At 56.9% G+C, this 20495-nt stretch overlaps 1 protein-coding gene across 3 annotated transcripts; it reads right to left on the bottom strand.

The window, feature by feature from the left end:
* Positions 1–1879: 1879 nt before the first annotated feature.
* Positions 1880–19941, bottom strand: IMPDH1 (inosine monophosphate dehydrogenase 1). 3 transcript variants are annotated; one of them, XM_039472823.2, is made up of 16 exons: positions 19685–19941; positions 19217–19294; positions 15763–15861; positions 13692–13740; positions 10946–11047; positions 10746–10820; positions 10262–10468; positions 10027–10114; positions 8351–8550; positions 6566–6656; positions 6232–6327; positions 4787–4930; positions 4556–4700; positions 4068–4211; positions 3890–3973; positions 1880–2626 (listed from the first exon to the last, which is right to left on the bottom strand). In XM_039472823.2, the coding sequence occupies exons 1-16, from the start codon at positions 19897–19899 to the stop codon at positions 2605–2607; spliced, it is 1839 nt and encodes a 612-aa protein (XP_039328757.1). In that variant the 5' UTR covers positions 19900–19941; the 3' UTR covers positions 1880–2604. The 3 variants fall into 3 exon arrangements, with proteins under 3 accessions (XP_039328757.1, XP_039328755.2, XP_074235201.1); XM_039472821.2 differs by lacking the exon at positions 19217–19294 and adding an exon at positions 3316–3332; XM_074379100.1 differs by lacking the exon at positions 19217–19294 and having other exon boundaries at positions 19685–19939.
* Positions 19942–20495: the final 554 nt, after the last annotated feature.

Genomic DNA, 20495 nt, shown 5'->3' with positions numbered 1-20495 from the left:
GGTGCACTGTGGGGGACAGAGCAGGCTGGAGTGCAGTGGTACAAACTCGGCTCACTGTAACCTTCACTTCCCGGGTTCAAGTGACTCTCCTGCCTCAGCCTCCTGAGTAGCTGAGACTACAGGCACCTGCCACCACGCCCAGCTAATTTTTGTATTTTTAGTGGAGACCGGGTTTCACCATTGTTGGCCAGGCTGGTCTCAAACTCCTGACCTCAGGTAACAGAGCAAGACTCTGTCTCAAAAAGAAAGAAAAAGACTCATTTACTGAGCACCTGTAACCTTCCATGTTCTCACGAAATCCTTGGCAGTGAAGCCTGGAGGTGGGTGCTGTGTCATCTGCTTTGCTTAGGACACGTGCTGTGGCAAGTCTTCGACCATGTAACTAGATGCACAGAATTCCTCTAAAACAGTAATTCTCTAACTTTAGTACGTATCAGAATTGAGGGGCTGAGTAGCAACCCAGAGGCCCAGAGCCGATCTTCCTACGGCAAGCCTAGGGCTTGTTACTAGCTCTCCAGGTGATTCTGACATGCACCAAACTTCCAGAGCCACTGTTCTTAAATCTCCTCTAGAAGGGCCATACTAATGCTACCATACCTCAAGTAAGGGGGAGATTACTTACAGTAATTCATCCTATTGGTCAGCTTTATTGACCAACTAGGTTTAGTTCAAAAGGGAACTCCTCCCTTTGAACCTCTCATGCCCCTGATTCAGAGTGACTTGGCATTTACCTGAAAACCCTTAGCTCTTTCCCATTTCAATGGCTGCTCAAGCTGCCATTGATTTTTGTAAACCAATGCACAAGACAGACCATGGAACATGGCCATTTTGGTCCATCCCATCTCCTGGGACCTGGGCATTGTCCCCCCCCCCCCGCCCCCAGCTGGGTTACCTCTCTGACTCAGGTGCTCATCAAGACACCGGGGCACAAGGCCTCCCAGGACTGTCAATGACCCATTCACTTTGCAACAATTCCTGGCGCAGATGTTGAACCAGCTCTGAGCCCACCGGATACTCCTGCTGTCCAGCTCTTCCTTCCTGTCCCTGGAAGCACAAAGCTAAAAAATGATGCAGTGAAAGGCTGGGCCCCGAGCACATGGCTCTCTGGGCCAAAGAGGCCTTGGAGAGGGCAGGTGTTTGCATGGCATGCCAGCAGGGAGCTGAGGGGCCCCTCCCCTTGCCACAGGAGTGTATCCAGATCTTCTTGGCCTGCTCATTCCTGCTGCCCGAGCATCCCCGGCCACCTTCCCTGCCTCTGCCCACTTGAGTGGTGTCTGTACCTTCAATGGACAGCTTTGTGCCCACTGCCCAAGCACAGAGGCACAGGAAGACAATGTGAATGTTCCAAAACCCCTCAACTCTATGGAGTATTCAGCAGGCCATGTGACAGTGCTGTCTCCACCAGCAGGAGTGGAGGCTGGAAGGTGGGTCCTGAGCCGCATATGAGCAGTGGGAGCTGACCCACTCTGCTTTGTACCTACAGGTGTGTTTCGGCAGATGAGACCACAGGCCCTGGCCATGCTGTCCTTCCACCTGTGCCTAGCTGCACCACATGGCATTATGAGGCTGTGGTGGGTGTACTGGCAGCTGACTGTGAGGTCCCAACACGAATCCTACCGCCGTGATGACTCTCCGCGATGCTGCCTGGCTGCGAGGTGCTGACCAGCTTGTAGCAGGTGAACTTGCCAGTGTGGCACAAGCCTGGGAGGCCTCCTGACGTGGGCCCCACCTGTGCCAGCACCCCATCCCCCATGCCGCCTGCACTACTGCAATGCCCTCATCACCTTCCTGGGGACACAGGGCCTGGTGCCACATTCCACAGCCCAACTCCAATGGGGCTCCAGCCACCCAATGGACAGGGGACACAGAGGATGGTGGAGACATTTGAGACCTGCTTGATTTATTCCGATTATTTAATATACAATGACGCAATTGTAATCCCAAAGTGTGCAAAGTTAAAGCCTTCAACTGCAGCTGAGGAGAGGGCAGGAATGGTACACCTGGGGACGGTGGTGAGTCAGGAATGACGGGCAGGCGGCCATGACCAGGGCAGCCTCCTCCCCAGGGCCAGGGACAGGGAAGTGGCCTCAGGAGCAGGAACCAAGAGTAGCCCAGGGCCGGGGAAGGGGGCAGAGACCTCCCCTTGGCCTAGGTCAGGAGCTCAGAAGTGCCACATGGCTAAGGGGGCAGCGGCCCAGGAAGGGCCAGAGGCAGGGCCAGGAGAGCACCATTTCCTAGGGGGCTGGGGGCAGGGAGGTGCCCTACAGGAGAAGCCAGGAGGGGCCGCCTGCCCCTGGGGTGGGGGCTGGGCTGGAGCAGGCTGCAGCAAGAAAGACCTGAGGCAGGCGCAGGGCCTGAGATCCCGGCTGGCTGGGCTTGGGTGGGGGGCTCCCAGGGCAGCCTGGCCCAGGGAGCAGTCCTGACTCTGTGGGGGATGCCCAGCAAGGGGCCGCAGGCCCCTCGGGACCTCCCCCCATCTCCCTGGAAAGGAGCTGGGGAACCCGTAGTGCAAATCTGTGGACCACTCAGTTATGGAGGGAGGCTGCGTCTGAAGGCGGACACTGGGGTGTGCCCCCTCCGCCACCTCGGCCTCCGCTGCTGTCCTCAGTACAGCCGCTTCTCGTAACTGTGGGGACAAGGCAAGAGGGAGAACCAGCGTGGGTGTGCGGACCCTGCTCCCTCCCAAAACCGTTTCCCCAAGGCCCCCAGATGCGGGAGAGAGCAGAGAGCTGAGGAGCCCTGGGATCTCAGCCGTAAGGGGCGGGAGGAGGACCTCGAGCAGGCCCGGGGCCTGTCCTCCCCAGGCCAGCGTTCCCTGAAGAGCCGTGCTGGGTTCAGAGACAGCCATGCTCCTTTGGGCCATCACCACATCTGAGTGGACTGTCCTCAGTGCCCGGGGTGGAGAGACAGCTCACACAGGCACGGCGCATCCTCATGGAGCAAGCTCCGACCCGGAGCCCAACCTCGGCTGCCCGTGTCTGCACCCAGCCCCAGCCCCGCAGGCACAGTGGCCTAGACTGCTCGTGGTCACTGGGTCCAGTCTAAGATGGGGCAACCTTAGGTGTCAGCTCACGGGTGTCTCTCTGCAGCCAGAAAGGGATCTGTGTTTCAGCTGGATGAGTGGCCACCGCTGGTTTCTTCCACCATGGTGCTGGATATAGGGGGCTGGGGGTCCCAACCCAGGGTCCATGTCTCATGACCACACCCCAGCGCCCTGCCACCCTCACCCAGTACCCACCCCCCCAACAAGCCCAGGTCCCGCCCAGACTGCCCCTGCTCTACTCTACGCTTGGCCCGGGCAGCGCGGTTACTTACACGGCAGAAAGGTATAGCTACGGGAGGGTGGGGCGGAAAGAGACACAGGTTAGACACCCGCTGATGCCTGGGGACAGGGCTCCTGACCAGGGCGGGGCACATGCCTGCAACTACCGCTGCCAATGAGCACTGCCCCCGCCCATGGATGCCCCAGCACCAGCCCTGGCATCCGTCTCTCTGCCCTTGTCCCGCCAGAGGGGTCATACCCCCATCTTCTGCCTGCCTGCCTGGTGCCACCACCAGCAAGAGCCCAGCACCACCAGCCCTACCACCAGCCACCAAGCTTCCTGAACAAGCAAGGGCTGGGAGTCCAGATGCAGTGAGTGGCCACATCTCCTGTGCCCTGCTCAGGAGAGGCCCCAAAGGAGGGGAGGGCCTGCCTGCATGGGGGCTAGAGGACAAGGAACAGGGGGCTGGGCCCTGGAGGAGAGGGTGACGGGCCATCCTGCAGCAGCATCTGTCCCTGCTGCAGGTAGTCCATGGGGTCCCTGGAACCTCAGCTTGGCCTCAGAACCTTGGCCCCACCTGCCCAACCCGCTGCCTGCAGGTGAGAGCGAGGAGGCCACACACTTACGAGTGCAGGCCATGGACGCCACCCTCGATCTGGGCCGACATGGTCCGCTTCTCAAACTTGAGCTCTCCTGAGTACATCATGGACCTGGGAGGCAGGGAGGTGGAGCAGGTCAAGGCCACCAAGGGTGGAGAAGAGAGAGAGAAAGGAAGCAGAAGCCGCCCCCAGTCTCAGCACTCACCGAAGGACGGACAAGCTGCGGGCCCCGATATCCTGGCAGCCATGCTGGATGCCTGCTATGAGGTAGGGCACGAACTTCTGAATGGACCCTTTGTCCTGGATGGAGCCTGAGACACCCTGTGCGATCTTCACCTTATCCCCCTCACTGTGTGGAGGGTGGAAGACTGAGCCCAGCAGCGTGACACTCAGAGGACCCCACCCAGTCAGATTAGGGGCCAGCCCACCCCTAAGAGCACCACAGGGGATTCTGATGGGGGAATCAAGCTCGGAGGATACCGCCCAGGAGGGTCCTCCAGGCTGCTCCTTGCTGGGCAAGTAGCCCTGAGTCAGGTGGCCCAAGGACAGAGCCTGTATCTGCTAGTTATCCCCTGTGCCTCAGTTTCCAGGACCACCATATGGGACTGGCCGCCATCTGGGGAAGTCGGTGGTGTGGGTGGCCCTGAAGGGTTGTGGGCTGATCTGCCCAGGTGGGGCCCAGGGGCAGGGCACCTGAAGTATCGTTTCTGGCTGCTGCTGCTCTTCTCCATGGCATCCAGCGAGCCCATGCCCCGGTATTTCTTGAGCCGCACTCCGTCTGAGAAGAAGTACTCTCCAGGGGCCTCCGTGGTGGCGGCCAGCAGGGAGCCCATCATCACTACAGTGGGCAAGGGATTAGTGCCTCCAGCCCACAGCCCTCCTACTGCCCCCACCTGCTCAATCCCCAGCACATTCTCCCCTCACCTGTGGAGGCTCCAAGGGCCAGGGCCTTGACCACGTGCCCCACGGTCTGGATGCCGCCATCAGCTATGATGGGCACACCAAAGCGCCGAGCATACTCAGCCACCTTGTACACAGCAGTGCCCTGGGGCCGACCGCAGGCCATCACTGGGGGAGGGTGGAGTGCACAAGGCAGAGAAGAGTCAATGGCAGCTCCAGGGCCAGGCACAGGGCCAGGCCAGCTATTCCTCCCCATGCACCACCTCTACTCGGGAAGAGGGACAGGGCTGGACGGCGTTTCTGAGGCATAACATAGGTGCTGGCACTTAACACCAGGGTGAATGTCACTCCAGGGATCTGGGCCACCCCACCCCTAAGAGCATGGCAGGGGATCCTGATGGGGGAATCAGAAGCAGCTTTCAGAGTCTGTCACCCCAAGACAGGTGATCCCAGCCCCACCTGCTCCCAAGGCACAAGTTCCCCTTCAAGGCTTTCATTTGCAAAAATTGTTACTAGGGTTAGGTACTATGGTCCCCTTCGGGATACTGGTTTGTATTTCTTTAAGTCTAACTGTCCAAGGTCCTTCAGTGTCAGGTTTAGGTGGGGACTGAAATGAACCAGCACCTATCTAGGGATGGATGCAAAGCTGGATAAACCAGAGATGGGGCCTCTCATTTGTTTTGTCCCTGCTCTACCCTAAGGCTTTGAATAGTGCCTGAGACATGTAGGTGTCCAATTATTATTTGTTATGTCAGTGAGAAAGGGTCCTCATTTCACCATGGTGGTCAGCTAAGGTGAAGGTCACTAACTTAAAAAGCAGAGGCTCTGAAGACCAACAGGGAGAGCTGTTTAGGGCAGCAAGGGCCAAAGGCATCACTTAGTGTTTTGGAGAAATGACCCTCACAGGAGGGGCCGGGGGCATCTCCTCAGGCCAAGCCAGGACCCCAGTCCTCCAGGCAGCCACCCCCCAAGTCAGACACCAGCCTCCAGGAAACACCTCCTTAATAACCACATGGGGGACACATGTCAGGGCCCTCCTTCCCCCTTCGTGTTCATGAACCCATCCTGCAAAAGGGCTTTCTAATTGGGTGGAGCTCCCCACCCCCCAACCTCATGCTGATGCGGTTTATAATATGTCCTTACATATTCAGGGACACGCTGTCTCTATCTCGTCACAAATCGAATCAAACCCTGAGCTTCCAACAAGCTCCTTGGACAGTCACACCAGCCCCAGGCCCCAGGTGGGGCCCCCTTGACCACACTCTGAGAAGTAGGCTGGAGCTCTCTCGTCCTGCTTACACCTGCCTTCCCCTAAGTCAGTGGGCCCCGACGGTGGGGTCCATGCCTGGGTCACCCCAGAGCCCACCATGGCAGAACAGGGCCTGGCAGAGAGGGCACTCGATATGCAGCTGGGGAACAAGGGCGAGGCCCCCAGGCCAGCGGGCACTCGCTCACCTCCTGACACCCACCTTCCTGGGTGATGCAGATGGAGCCGCAGCCCATGCCCACGCGCAGCCCATCCACACCAGCGTCAATCAGGTTCTTGGCCTGGGCTGCTGTCACCACTGGAGGTGGGAAGGGGCAGAGGAACAATGTGAGGATGGGATGCCCCTGCCTGCCCAATGGCTTCCTGGGACCCCAGGTAGCACCCCCAACCCCCTTATGGTGACCAAAGCCCATCATGCTCCCTGCCACCCATGCCAGGAGCCATGCCATCACCTAGGGAAGCTGAAGGGCAGGAAAGGGTTACTCAGTGGAGGGGAGAAGCAGCAGGGAGAGAGGCAACCCTGACCCGGCACTCACCGTTCCCCCCAATCACCTGGAGGTGGGGGTACTTCTGTTTGATGTAATGCACCATGGCGATCTGATACACCGAGTTCCCTTGGGACGAGTCCTGTGAGAAGGGATGAAGAGCTTGGACTTAGACAGCTGAGGACTCTCAAGGCAGGAGGGAGAGCCTGAGTGGATGAACCGCGAAAATCCTGTGAAAAATGTCATGAGAATCCTCTTTCCTTCCGTTTTTGTTTTGTTTTTTCTTTCCTGGAAATTCACTTAACAACTTTCAGTTGATTCTCAAAGGGGACTGCATCCCCAAAAGGTTAACCACCACTAACGTAGTTTTAGAGTAGATATGGCCTTAAATTTTTTTTTTTTCTTTTTTGAGACAGAATTTCGCTCTTGTTGCCCAGGCTGGAGTGCAATGGCACAATCTCAGCTCACCACAACCTCTGCCTCCTGGGTTCAAGCGATTCTCGTGCCTCAGCCTCCCAAGTAGCTGGGTTACAGGCATGCACCACCATGCCCAGCTAATTTTGCATTTTTAGTAGAGATGGGGTTTCTCCATGTTGGTCAGGCTGGTCTCGAACTCCTGACCTCAGGTAATCCACCTGCCTCAGCCTCCCAAAGTGCTGAGATTACAGGCATGAGCCACCGCGCCCAGCCGATAAGGCTTTTCATATTCGCTATACAGACTGATCCTTACAGCAAGGAGAAACTGCCTGGAGCCATATCCTCTTCCCCTCAAGTCACTAACCAAATGAAATGACTTAACTTCTTCAAGCCTGTTTCTTCATCTGGAAAACAAAATGGCGACTGTCCCTCAAGGGGCTGATATACATAAAGGTCTTGACGCAGTGCCTGGCAAACAGGCAGTTCTCAGTGAACAGGAGCTAAATTATTAGGGTCAACTTATGAGCCAAGAAGGCCCTCAGAGGCCTTTGTTTGCAGTCTCTTGTGAGCTGCTGAGATAGTGCCAGTGACCCTCCTATTGTTATTTTCCTGCCAGTCCTAGAATACAGATAAATCTAGATGTATGGTCCAGATCACTCACAAGGGGATCATAAGCCTTTATCCTCATTCTACTTCTCTTTGCTGAGGCGTGGTCTTGATTTGCATTTGTTGCTTACAGCAATTTGTCATTTTTTCAAAGACTCAGTGTGTACTTGTGCCTGCTAGTTAAATGGGCATACTGCATACTGGTGAGAACTGGGCTTCCAGGGTACCTAATACCCATATAGAGAAAACTGTGGTTGATGAGGAATTTTTCATCCTTCCTCCCCCTCCCAGCCTCACCCATTTTGGAGTCCCCAGTATGTATTATTTCCATCTTAAAGAACACGTGTGCCCTCTGTTTAGCTCCTTCTTATACGTGGGGCATGCAGTGTTTGGTTTTCTGCTTTGGCATTAGTTCTCTAAAGATAACGGCCTCTAGCTCTGTCCATGTTGCTGCAAAGGACAGAGTTTCATTCTTTCTTGTGGCTGTGCCATTGGAGAAATTTAACTTGCTTGTTTTCTTTCTTTGTATCTCAGACGACACAAACCATCGTTTGTTTTTTGAGAGGGTCTCGTTCTGTCCCCAAAGCTGGAGTGCAGTGGCATGATCCTAGCTCACTATGACTTTGAACCCCTGAGCTCAGGTGATCCTGCTGCAGACACTCCTGATTCTGACACCAGGGAGCACTTGGAAGCAGAGAGGAAGAGTAGCAAGGGAGGGGCACAGGATTAATCACAGGTGAACCTGGGTCCTCATGAACCTCCACTCTGCTGAACCACCCAGCCACCTTCCCCACCACCCAGGTGGGACCTTACCAAAACGATGACATCAACGCCTGCCTGGGTGAGCAGGTCCAGGCGGTATTTGTCATCCTCACGGGTGCCCACAGCTGCCCCGCACAGCAGCTGTTTGTGGGAATCCTTGGAGGCCAGAGGGTAGTCTCGGTTCTTCTTCAGGTCGGTGCGGGCAATGATGGCCACCAGCTCATCATGATCATTGACAATAGGCAGCTTTCCTGACAAGGAATGCAGGGGTAAGATGAAGAAGCAGGTTGGCAGGAAGGGGTTTGGGAGGTGTTGGGGAGGGTGAAGATGCAATTGAGACCATGCCAGAGATTCCACTGACGTACCCCAGGCAGCCACTAGGTGACAGCACCTCCCAGGAAGTGTTCCTAGGGACACAGAGCTCTTCCCAAGCAACAGGAAGCAAAGAAACCTCTCAGCCCAGCAGGTTCCTGGGGGGTCTGTGGATGGGCATCAACATGGCCTGGGATGGGCAGCCCCTGAACACTGGCAGCCTTTCACCTGCTGGGCCACAGTGGCTGAAATCTCCTAGCCAGGAGTGAAGCTGCCCTGCAGGGAGAAGCACGTGCTCTGTCCAAAACAAACTCCAAAGAACCCTCCAGTATGGACCAGGGAAGCATTTCCCAGGGTAGCCAACAGTGACCTGGTGAATATTTTATTTTTCCCTTTTTTCTAAAAAGCCAAAGTTGGCCGGGCATGGTGGCTCATGGCTTCCTCTCTTTGGGAGGCTGAGGCCAGTGGATCACTTGAGGCCAGGAGTTCAAGAACAGCCTAGCGAATATGGTGAAACCCCATCTCTTCTAAAAATACAAAAAAATTAGCTGGGTGTGATGGTGTGCACCTATGTACCAAATACTAGGGAGACTGAGGCAGGAGAGTTGCTAGACCTGGGAGGTGGAGATTGCAGTGAGCTGAGTAGCACTGTACTCAAGCCTAGACAACAGAGCAAGACTCCATGTCATAAATAAATAAATAGCCAAAGTTGTGGCCGGGCATGGTGGCTCACACCTGTAATCCCAGCACTTTGGGAAGCTGAGGAGGGCAGATGGCTTGAGGCCAGGAGTTCAAAACCAGCTGGCCAACATGGTGAAACTCCATCTCTACTAAAAATACAAAAAAAAAAAAAAAAAAAAAATTAGCTGGTGTAGTGGCACACGCCTGTAATCTCAGCTACTCAGAAGGCTGAGGCATGAGAATCGCTTGAACCCAGGAGGCAAGGGTGGCAGTGAGCCAAGATCGCCCCACTGCCCTCCACCCTGGGTGACAAAGTGAGACTCTGTGCCAAAGTTGTTTCTAGCTAGTAAATATAGAAACAGCTCCAATGTCAAATAAATTTAACTGCAGGACTTCTCAGAGCCTTTAATAAGCTAATGTGCAATTCTTTATGCAAGATAGGGGACAGAGAAAGGAGTTACTTCTCAGGCTTTTAAGACCACAGAGGCTTTGTTTGTGATGAGCAACTCATAGGACTAGTTTTGGGGAACATACTGTGACGATCCTGCATTAGGGACAAGCTTCCCTAAGCCAAGAGAAAGATGGCAGGAATTGTGCTCTGGCCTGCCTGAGGTTATTCAAACCTTTTCCAGGGCCCAATCTGGTTGCTGGGAAAACCTGCGAAGCTCTGAAGAAACAGGGCTATGGACAGGCAGTTAAGCTGGGGGTCAAGTTTTCAGCTAGCTCCCTGGTACCTTTCTTGCTACGCTGCAGGATCTCATTTGCCTCTTTCAACGTCACGCCTGCTGGAGCCACCACCAGCTCGATCCTTGGTGTCATCACCTGTGGGGCCAGGAACATTTGCCTGCAGGTTGGCAGGTGAGAGAGAAGGAGCCAGGCCTCCCTCTGGTCCCTGGTCACAGGCACCAGTCTGAGGCCCCAGCATGAGGGTCCTCTCTGCACCCAGCCGTTTCCCTGCCCTGCAGGTACCTCACTGAGGAGGGTGGTGTGATCCTTCTCAGCAAGAAAGTCGATGTCTCGGGAGGTGACGATGCCCACCAGCTTGCTGCCCATGGTGCCCGTCTCGGTGATGGGGATGCCAGAGAAGCCATGCCGCATCTTGGCCTCCAGCACATCACCCACAGTGTGCGAGGGGCTCAGCACCACGGGGTCCGTGATGAAGCCCTGTTCAAACTTCTGCGGGCAGAGATGGGGGAGGAAAAGGCTGAAAGAAAGCCCGGGATGATGTCTGGGCTGGCCACAGGGAACAGAGGATGTGGCTGTGCCGCAGAGAAGCCAGGATCCTCAGTGGGATGAGGAACCAATGGGAAAATGAGGGTTTGGCCCCATGACCCCACTGAGAGGAAGGACGCCCAGGGAGTGCCATAGTGCAGGGCTGGCAGAGGAGGCTGGGAGGGCCTCTGAGGTGGGTACTGCCAGGTGGCATCTTGCTGGGGACAGGCCTCGTACTTGCCTTGACCTTCCGCACCTCGTTGGCCTGGAACTCTGGGGTGCAGTTGTGGTGAATGAAACCAATACCTCCCATCAGCTGATGTAGAAGGGAAGGAAGGGTGGTTAGAGCCGGGACCCATGTGTCCTCAGCCCTGCCCCTCAACACAGCCCACCACGGTCAGTTCCCATGCCCTGGAGTCCCCACACAGGTGTGTCACTCACAGCCATTGCAATGGCCATGTCGGCCTCTGTCACAGTGTCCATGGGGGAGGAGATCAGCGGTGTCTTCAGCGTGATCTTCCGGGTCAAGGCTGAGGTCAGGTCCTGAGGATGGAGGCACAGCCCACGTGAAGACTTATCACCCTCTGGGCAAACAGTCACCAGCTCCTACATATACCCAGCACCAGGACAGGCCCTGGGGATACGGCAGTGAACAAGGTGGATGAGGTCCCTGCTCCTCTAACGGAGCTTATGTTCTACTTGGAAAGAAAGATGAATGCCAGACAGGACACACGCTCAAGATGACTTCAGTCAGGATGAATGCTGCAGAGAAAAACAAGAAGGCCAAGCGACCACTGGCAACCAGGTGACTGGGGAAAGCTCTTTCCTGGGAGGGGACCGGTGGGAGCCGATTGCATAGAAGTCAGAGGGGCTGTCACTCCCGGCTGAAGGGGCCAAGTGCAAACCTTCCTCAGAGCCCAATTCTTTCGGAGGCACATTTAAGAAAGAAAAAGGTCAGGGGAGTGGAGGGCGCGGAGAGGCAAGAGGAAGGTAGGGGCAGCAGGCATGGCCTCAAAGACTACGGAGAGCTCAGATCCAATTCTGAGAGAAGCCATTGGAGGGTCCTGACAGAGACATAATCTGATTTATGTTTCAAAGAGGTCACTCAGGCTCCGATGTGGAGAACGGATTCTGGGTGACAAGAGCTGAGGTGGGCGGAGGCGTGGAAAAGTCTCTTAGGCAACCAAGAAAGCAAGTGACTAATGGTCTGCAGCTCGAGAGAGTGGACAGGATTCCAAGTATCCATTTAAGAGCCACCTGCCCATGGAGGTAAGGCCAGAGCACATACCCCTCTGAGGGTCAGGCCAACAGTGGTGGACCCCAGCCCCCAAGACATTTGTGCAGACTTTGCTACATAATTTTTTTTTTTTTAGATTCAAAGCCCCTGAAACCCATCAATGGTTCAGAACTCTAGCCCCATGATCTAGAAAACACCACCTTCTCCTCTTACATCATGCCACAGAAGGGCCATAGGCCTCCTGACAGAGGAGGCCACAGGACAGGGAGACCCTCACCAGCCAAGCAGAGATTTTTCTTTTTTCCTTTTTTCTTTTTTTTTTTTTGAGATGGCGTCTCACTCTGTCACCCAGGCTGGAGTGCAGTAGTGTCACCTTGGCTCACTGCAACTTCCACCTCCCAGGTGCAAGTGTTTTTCCTGCCTCAGCCTCCTGAATAGCTGGGATTATAGGCACCTGCCATCATGCCCAGCTGATTTTCGTATTTTTAGTAGGGAAGGGGTTTCACCATTGGTCAGGTTGGTCTCGAACTCTTGACCTCAGGTGATCCTTTCACCTCAGCCTCCCAAAGTGTTGTGATTACAGGCGTGCGCCACCACGCGCAGCTGATAGGGGTCTTTTCAATCCCTCTCTTCCTAGCAGCCAGCCCAGTGTCTGACACAAAGCCACCATACTCAGTAAACTGTTAAATTGAAGAGCTGCCCCAAGAAGCCTTCCTTGTTGTCATAAGGGAAACAACCAGAATTATCCGGATTTCCCCCGAAACTTTGTCTGGCTCAGCTCTGGCTACACACAGGACATGAGCTTCCCTCACACGTCAGTAATCCAGGCACACTCGGGCCCTCTGGCCTTTCATGAGAATCAGATCAGAATAAATAGCAATATTAATAGCAACAGAAAACAAACAGGTTTTTTTTTTCCCAAAATGTGTTATGAATTCATCACAATATCACAGTACTCTTTCTTGCCATGACTTACACCATCATCACTACCCACCTTGTTCTCTGAGTGTATCTTATGTTAATTGTTCATTGATTCAGCTCACTGATGAGCGGCCCCCACCCCACCCCAGGAAATCAAGGCATTGTGTTTCCTTGTATTTATCCGAAATGTAACTCTTTGAAATCCTCTTGCCAGTTCTTATACATTGCAGATCAGTGAACGAGTCTGTCTACCATTTTCAAGTATCCATAATTTTACTGGCTTCTATCATGTCCCTGTTCAGCATTTCGGACAAAATCCAATCCTTATGGTCTCTACGGTAAGACAGCCACTCCCAAGTCCACCCCTCCCTGGCCTCCTCTGAACCTGCCCACAGGCTCTGTCACTGACACAGAGTCATCCAGCCCTGGGCCAGGCCTCACTCAAGACTCCTGTGTCCCCATAGCTGCCTCTGGCCCCATCGGGTATAACCCTTTGATGTCTGCCAGTTTCTCTGGCAACAATAAAGGCTATATCCGCCCATTCCGGCTGGGTGGAATCACCCCTGTAATCACAGCATTTCGGAGGCTGAGGTGGGCAGATCACTTGAGCTCAGGAGTTGAAACCACCCTGGCAAACATGGCGAAACCCCGTCTGCACTAAAAATATAAAAATCATCTGGGGGTCTAAACTAACAATACAAAAATCATCTGGGGGTGGTGGCATGTGCCTGTAATCCCAGCTACATGGGAGGCTGAGGAAGGAGAATCACTTGAACCTGGGAGGCAGAGGATGCAGTGAGCCGAAATCACACTACTGCACTCCAGCCTAGGTGACAGAGTGAGACTCTCTCAAAAAAAAAAAAAAAAAAAAAAAAAAAAAAAAAAAAAAAAAAAAAAAGCAGGGGAAGGGGCTACATCCTATCCACCCATTCCCAAAAAAAGTCTCTTCACACCTGCCCCTGAGCAAGAAGTCAGCCTCTTCCACCACACACACAGCTCCCTCCCCCTGTCAAAGGAAGAGGTACTTACCACCTCATCGGCAATGAAGTCTATGAATCCTGGGAGGATCAGGAAGTCGCTGTGAAGATAGAGAAGTGTTACTAGTGGGGAGGGGTGCCCCAAAGGGGCAGAGCCTGCCATGCCAGAGGACACAGCAGGGGCATGCAGAAAAGCCTACAGGAGCAGAGGCTAGAGCGCTCCCATCCCTACTGCCCCATCACGGCACTTCCCACCTTGTGCCCCCAACTAGAGTCTGGCAAACTCCAGTCCCAAGAGCTAGAGCCAAAGACAGCCAAAAGTCTGCTGGGGCGGAAGGTCTGCTGGGGCGCCATCAAGGCAATAGGCCCAAAATATCCACGGCCTTCAGGGTTCAGAGTTTGTCAAGCGACAGAGAAGTTCCCATATTGCCACATGCAGCAGACACAGTGCCTGCCTTTGAAAACTTCTCGATCTTGATGGGGAGACAAAATAAGTAAACACAGAGAACAATTTTGTAGCACAGCACAGCATGAACATGACCCAGCATGGGACAAGCCTTACGCCCCAGCGCCTGGGCTGCTGAGTCACACAAGGCTGGAAACAGCACGAAGGGACCCCAGGGGGCTGAGTGCAGGGCATATTCTGACAGAGCAGGCACTCAACAGAAATGGCTGGGATGGGAATGGGGAGGAAAGGGGCCTCAGAGGTGGGACCAGGACACTGGGGCCCCAGCTAAAGGATGGCATCTGCCAAAACCAGGGTGGGCCACAGTCACAGCAAACCCCGGAAGGGGAGTGCAGGCCTGTGTGGGTACAATCTAGGTGCAAGGCCATAGCTCAGGGCCCCAACCTGCTAAAATCACAGCAGGCCTTGACATACACACCCAAAAGCAAATATCCCACACTCCAGGAACACTCTGAACTGGGCTAAGCAAAGCAGCAGGCATCCCTAGCACAGGAAGGAAAAGCCACAGGGTGGAGGGGAGTGGGTCGTGAATCTGCCCTAAGGCCTAGAGAAACTCCTAGGCGTTCCCCTGGGGAGTTCCCCTACAAGACTTCAGTGACAACTGTATCAAAGGTAGACTCCAATCTCATCACCAAAGACCAGCAAAGAAACAAAGAATGTCAGCTGCTCCCAGCCTTTGGCAGCCCTTCTTCTGTATAGCAAGGAGGCCAAAGGAGAAACGCTGGAGTCTGGGCCTCCTAGCATTTTCTAGGTATTCTATACACCCCTCGCCTACCGGCAGGCAGGAACACACAGTCCTCAGGAGTGGCTGGGTATCCTGGCTGGGTATCCAGGGAAACTGCCCGCCAAGCAGGAGTGCTTACAAGTCAGGGCAGGGCTGGCAGGAGACAAGGCAGGGATGCTCTTGACTGGCCAGCATCCCCACTCTGCCCCTTCTGATGCTCTTTCCTGGCAGGGACACAGTCCTGCAGCCAGGAGGCAGAGCTAGTGCCAGGCCTGCAGCAGGCAGGACAACTGGCCTCAGGCCCACCGAAAAGGCAAATGAAGCCAGAGGCAGACGGGTAGGTCTCTGTCTTCCTCCAAAACCCCATGTGGGGTGGGATGAGGGGTGGCAGTCACAGCATAATTCACGCCTTGGGAGGGGCACCAGGACCAACCTGTGGGCAGGCAGGGACACAACAGGAAAAAGCGCTGGACTGGACGGTTGGAAAAGGAGCCACCCCAACCACCTGGCTGGGTCTCTGCTGGGGCCACGCGGAAGCAGTTGCCTAAGCTGGGCTCCAGGGACCCTCTGCCCTCGTGGTAAAGCTGGGAGGGGACGTCCTGTACCCACGGCTGGGAAAAGTCTCCCCATAACGCCCACATCTCCAGTTCCCACATGCTCAGGGACCCTCCATGCCCCCGAGAGGAAGAAGGGGGTCAGGCCGAGCCCAAATCCAGCCAGAAACGGGTCAGGGCTCTGAGGGCCGCGGTGTCGCTGTGCCACGTCCGTCTGCTCCGGCGCGGGCCTCCTTCCTTCCCGTGCCCAGCCCCCAGCGCCCACAGCAGGCACTCGCACCAGGCCGGGAACGCCGGGGGAGCCGCGCACGTGCAGGGCCGGCCGGGGGGTCGCGGCGCGTGGGTGCGCGCGCCGAGGGGTCCGAGCCCCCGCTCTTACTTGTAGGTGAGGCCGTCGGCGCTGGCGAAGAGCTGCTGTGCGGTGAGCCCGTCCTCGGGCACGTAGCCGGTGCCGCCGCTGATCAGGTAGTCCGCCATGCTGCCGCGAGACCCCGCGACCCGACATAAACACCCGCGCGGCCGCCAGCCGCTGCTGCTGCTGCCGCTGCCGCTGCCGCTGCCGCTGCCGCCGCCGCCGCCGCCGCTGCTGCTGACGCCGCGCCGAGGACACGCTGCCGCCGCGGGCCGGGCGGGCCGGGGGCGGGGGCTGCGGCAGCGGCGGGGCGGGCCAGGGCGCCGCCTTCTCTTCCCTCTCCTCCCGCCCCTCCGGCCCCTCCCGCGGAGACAGCTCCGCCCGCGCCGCACAAAGGGCCCCGCAGACCCGGGCCCTGCCGCCGCAGCGCGCACTCCCCCAGTCGCCTGCGGTGGCCTCGCGACCCCGCCAGCCCCGACTGGGGAGGAGGTGGGGCTCGCGGGGAAGAGGACGGGGCCAGGCCAGGACACGCCCCCTCCTCCGCTCCACATCCAGCCTCCCAGGACCCCCAGCAGAGGCCCCACCCCACCCCCGAGTTCTCCCCCGGCCTGGGCCACCCACCTTGCCTTTCTCCCCAGGGTACCTCTCACAAGGTTCTGCCGTTCCCCAATCCCCAGTACTCTTCCCCAGCCCCTGATAAAGGCCCGGAGCCCTGAGAAACCGGTCTGGGCTCTCAGCTCCTCCGCACTAAGGACTTTGCGGTTGGACCGCTATCCGACGTCCCTCCTAGGGAGCCGGCATTCTTCACAATGGCACTCCTCGACCTTTGGGTGGCCTTGGAGCCGTCTGCAGTTTACAAAGCATTTTTCATAAATGATCACATTAACTCCACAATCTATTAATTGCAAAGTATTGGGTACCCCATTCCCTTGACAGGCAAAATCTACAGTTCGGAAAGGGAGGGAGGGGTACTGCTTCTGTACCCCTGTCTCCAGACCAGAAAATGTTCTTGGTACCAGGGCTTTTAACCTCAGAGAGCAGTTTGTTATTTGGGAGGGTCCTGCAGTGAGCGGGAAGATGAAGGAGGACCCTAAGCCTGGCTTAGGCAAGTGTGCATACAAATAAGGACCGGGCTAGGGAACTTCTGAAAAATCCCCAAAGCAGAAGTTGGTGGCCCTGGGTACCCAGAAAGATCCTGATTTCTACACAGGGGCAGTGACTGGGTAGCAGATTGATTCGCATGGGGAAAGGGGGGATGGCAGGATGCCACCCTTCCCTCTTATGGGACCAGAACTCCTCCCTGACCAAAAGCGGGTCCCCCTACCCAGACTCCACAGCCTCCTCCCTGTGTCCTCCTAGGGCTCCCACAGCTCACTTGGAAAGATGACAATAAGGTGGCATGGGACACAGTCCCCTCCCTGGTAGAGTGGCTGGCTGTGGCCCTGGGAGGCTGGGTTTGTTTACCTCTCAGCAGTGTGGTGGCAGCCAGGCCCAGGGGAGGCTTGGCCTCCAAGCCACGAGGTTCCCTGGGATGCCCAGCCTCCCTCATTGATGCCCCCGGGACCCTGCCAGGAAAACACAGACTGTTCCATCTGTGTGCAGAGGGGAGGCTGGGGTCAGCTTGCCAGCGATGCCTGGGAAGCACCTCTGAACCTTCAGCACTCACGGGCTCACAAGGTGAGCCCAGGCCACTTGGGGTACCAGGGGAAAGTCCTGAGGAGCACCAGCACTAGGACCTTTCACTGACCACGTGGAGAAGAGCGATGAGACCAGCCAGAGAAAGTGCCTGATCATTCAGAGCTGTTCTGGGGTGCCTTTCTGGCCACAGAAGAACAGAGCTATCATGCCAACTGCAGGCACGGAGCAGAGACCACCCCAGTGGTCGCTCTTGGTCACTGTCCCCTACAGTATGGGTCAGGAATGGCTAGAGTACTATTCAGGGTTCAACCAGAGCCCGAGGCCGAGGAGAGCAGCTGGATTTGACCATATCAGGTGATCTTTACTGTGACATCTGTCCCAGCCTAGAACTCTGGGACCCAAGGGAGGTGGCTGCCTGGCTGAGGCATGGGGAGGGTCACCTTCCCAGTGATTACAGACTTCACGGCCCCACTCCCCTCTCCTGCTCCCTAACTTGCCTCCCACTTTGACCTGTGTCGGGCTCCTCATCACTCTAAGCTGCTGGGCTCAGCCCTGGGTTAGGCTGTGCTTTTCCAGAGACTCCGCTAATCCACCCCCAACCCCCGCTCTCCACCCTCTTCCTGATCTTCCCCAGCTGCTTCCTCCATGGGGAGGAGACACCGAGGAAACCAGTGAGCCGCTGCAGCCAAGGAAGGGCTGTTGTCCCCTGAGACCCCCACTTAGCAGCTGTGGGGATAGGACGGCAGGTCCAAGCCCTTTTCTCAGGGTAGCAAGGTAGCAGTGCTCAGCTGGGTCCAGGCAGGGAGCCCCAAAGGCTCTATCTGGCCTGGGGCTGTTTGAATGAACAAGATTTCAAAATACTCTTCAAGGGAAGATGGGGGAAGGGGAGAAGAGGTTATAACATTAGCACTGTTGAGCTAGGACGGGGGCATAGCCTGTCCAAGTTCAAGCCAGAGAACGATAACAACGGATTCAAACCCAGGACTGCCTACAGAATCCTGTCCTCTTCCCACAGCTCCAGGTTGGTGAAGGCAGGTGGAGGTCTGGCCAGCAGGTTTTGAATCTCACCACACCACCTGGCTGGGGCTCAGGTTTACACAGGCTCTCTGAGCCAAAGTGGGGGATGTGGATGGGGTTGGAGTGGGGGTAGGGATGGCCCCTTGATGCAGAACTGCAGTTTGGAGAAGGGGCGCACTCACATGGCTTGGGCCTGAGCTCTGAAACAGTATGTTTGCAATCCCTGCTCTAACCAACCCCTGCCTACATCAAGCCCCAACTGGCTCCTTCAGCCCATGGGGCCCCTCCCCATCACCCTGGGCTCTGAAGCCCAGGAGCTGGAATTTTAGGATGGGAGAAAGTCTGGGGGTTGCCTAAGCCTGAGTCAATTCTAGAGAGGCAGCCTGCCCGCACAGGAGGGGCCTAACGCAGCAGACCACTGCCCAGGAGCCCCTTAAGCCATTAAAAGTTCTTACATAAGCGGCCAGCCCCTGGGCAGAGCTGCTGGGCTAATTCCCCCAGACCGCCCCCCCAAACCCAGCTGTCGGATCACCTCCCCAAGCTGCTATACACCAGCAGATGGACAGAGAAATAAGTCCAAATCCTCTAGACCGGAAGGACAGTGGGATTGCATTTCAAGCTGTGATACAATCCAGAGATTAGCTGCTGTCTCCTTTCCAGCCAGTCCCCCTGGGGCCCAGCTCACTACCCTACTCTTCCTCCAGTGACCCTCATTCCCCGACAGACCCCAGCACGAGGGCCTACGTCTTCCCAGAGACCTTGAGGTGAGCTGCCCTGCCAGCCTCATCAAATCTCAGTGCATGTTGAGGAGGGAGAGTGTCCTCGCCTAGCCCTGCGAAGGCGATCCATCTGGACACCTACACCTGCCAGTAAGACCACTGAAGATAGTTCTAGGAGGAAACAGCTAAGGAGGGGTAAGCAAGTCGGACAGGGACTCCAACAAGCACTGTTTGAACCCCCGGGGCTGGAGCCACCTGAACGGGGTGTCGTCGGGTGTGTAGCGAGGTCCAATCTAGGACTAAGATTTTAGGAAACGTTTTGACGACCTGCTCCCTCTCCTCTGCTCCCCCGTGCAACGAAGCACCTAATCCTTCGCACAGTGCCCGCCTGGATCCCCCAACCAAAGCCGGGAACGTGGCGTTTCGGAAAGTTGGAGGCTGAGGCGGTAAGAGGGAAAGGGTGTGTGGGGCCTGCCCCTCCCCTCCCCCGCAGCACCGCCCGGTTCCCAGAGCCGCCGCGCCCTCCTCGGCCGCCCGCCCCGGATGCGCCCCGCGCGCTCTGCCCTGGGCGTCACCTCTCTGGCTCGTAGCCGGCCTGCAGCAGTCGGGCGCTGTACCGCTGCGCCGCCGTCTCGTGTCCCGGGTGTTGCCGGGCTCCGGGCTCCGGAACGGCGGCGGCTCCGCCTCCCTGCAGCGGTAGCGGAATGAGCGGCCCCTCCATGCGGAGGCCGCAGCTCAGGGCGGGCGGGAGCCTCTCCGCCTGGAGGCTCCCCCGGCCCGGGCTGGGCATTGAGCGCAGCCCGATCGGGTCCCGGGGAGGGGCGGGGCCGCTGGGGCGGGGCCTCGTGTCGGGGGCGGGGCCGGGGAATCCGGGAGTCGACTGGGCTCCGCCCTGGGCTCCCAGCTCTCCGCACCGCCACGCGGATGCCTAGACTCGGTCCGTCTCTCCCATCCCGGATTCAGCGAGGGTATATCGGGGGATGAGGGGCAGAGGCGTCCCCACACGGGTGGAACTGGAAAGGATCCCGTCCCTTCCCTGCTGTCCGGACCTTCCAGTGTCTCGAGGGCCCTTCCGAGGAAAACCAGAAGCGGACAGGAGCGGGCCGCCGGAGGCAGGGCTTCTCCTCGCGTCTCGGATCCGCTCCTCTGCTGCACACCGACGGTGCCAGGTCTCCTGGAGCGCCTCCTACCCGCCGGCCGCAGACCTCCCGCCCCAGCGCGGGAGGTGGGGCACTCTCCATCTGCCTGTGCCTGCTCAGCCGACCCCACGTTCGAGAGCAGGGCGAGAGAGTTCCACAGCCTGTCATCTGCCAGGGAACGAACAGAACAGACAAGGCTGCGGGCTCCTTAAGGAACAGGACCTAGTCTTGCCTCGTGGTGGAGATA

Source organism: Saimiri boliviensis, chromosome 10 (assembly GCF_048565385.1).
Source record: "Saimiri boliviensis isolate mSaiBol1 chromosome 10, mSaiBol1.pri, whole genome shotgun sequence".
Lineage (NCBI taxonomy): Eukaryota > Metazoa > Chordata > Mammalia > Primates > Cebidae > Saimiri > Saimiri boliviensis.
Note: the sequence above shows the minus strand (reverse complement) of the source record. Positions and strands in the feature narration are given on the sequence as shown.

What these genes read in the sequence shown, in the direction of transcription:
- IMPDH1 (XM_039472821.2), bottom strand. Translation starts at nt 19,899, where the DNA reads ATGCCCAGCCCGGGCCGGGGGAGCCTCCAGGCGGAGAGGCTCCCGCCC. An exon ending in ACACCACCCTCCTCAGTGAG is followed by an intron (nt 10,115 to 10,261) that starts GTACCTGCAGGG and finishes CTGGCCCCACAG; the next exon opens with GTGATGACACCAAGGATCGA. An exon ending in AGCCAGAAACGATACTTCAG is followed by an intron (nt 4,212 to 4,555) that starts GTGCCCTGCCCC and finishes CCCTCCACACAG; the next exon opens with TGAGGGGGATAAGGTGAAGA.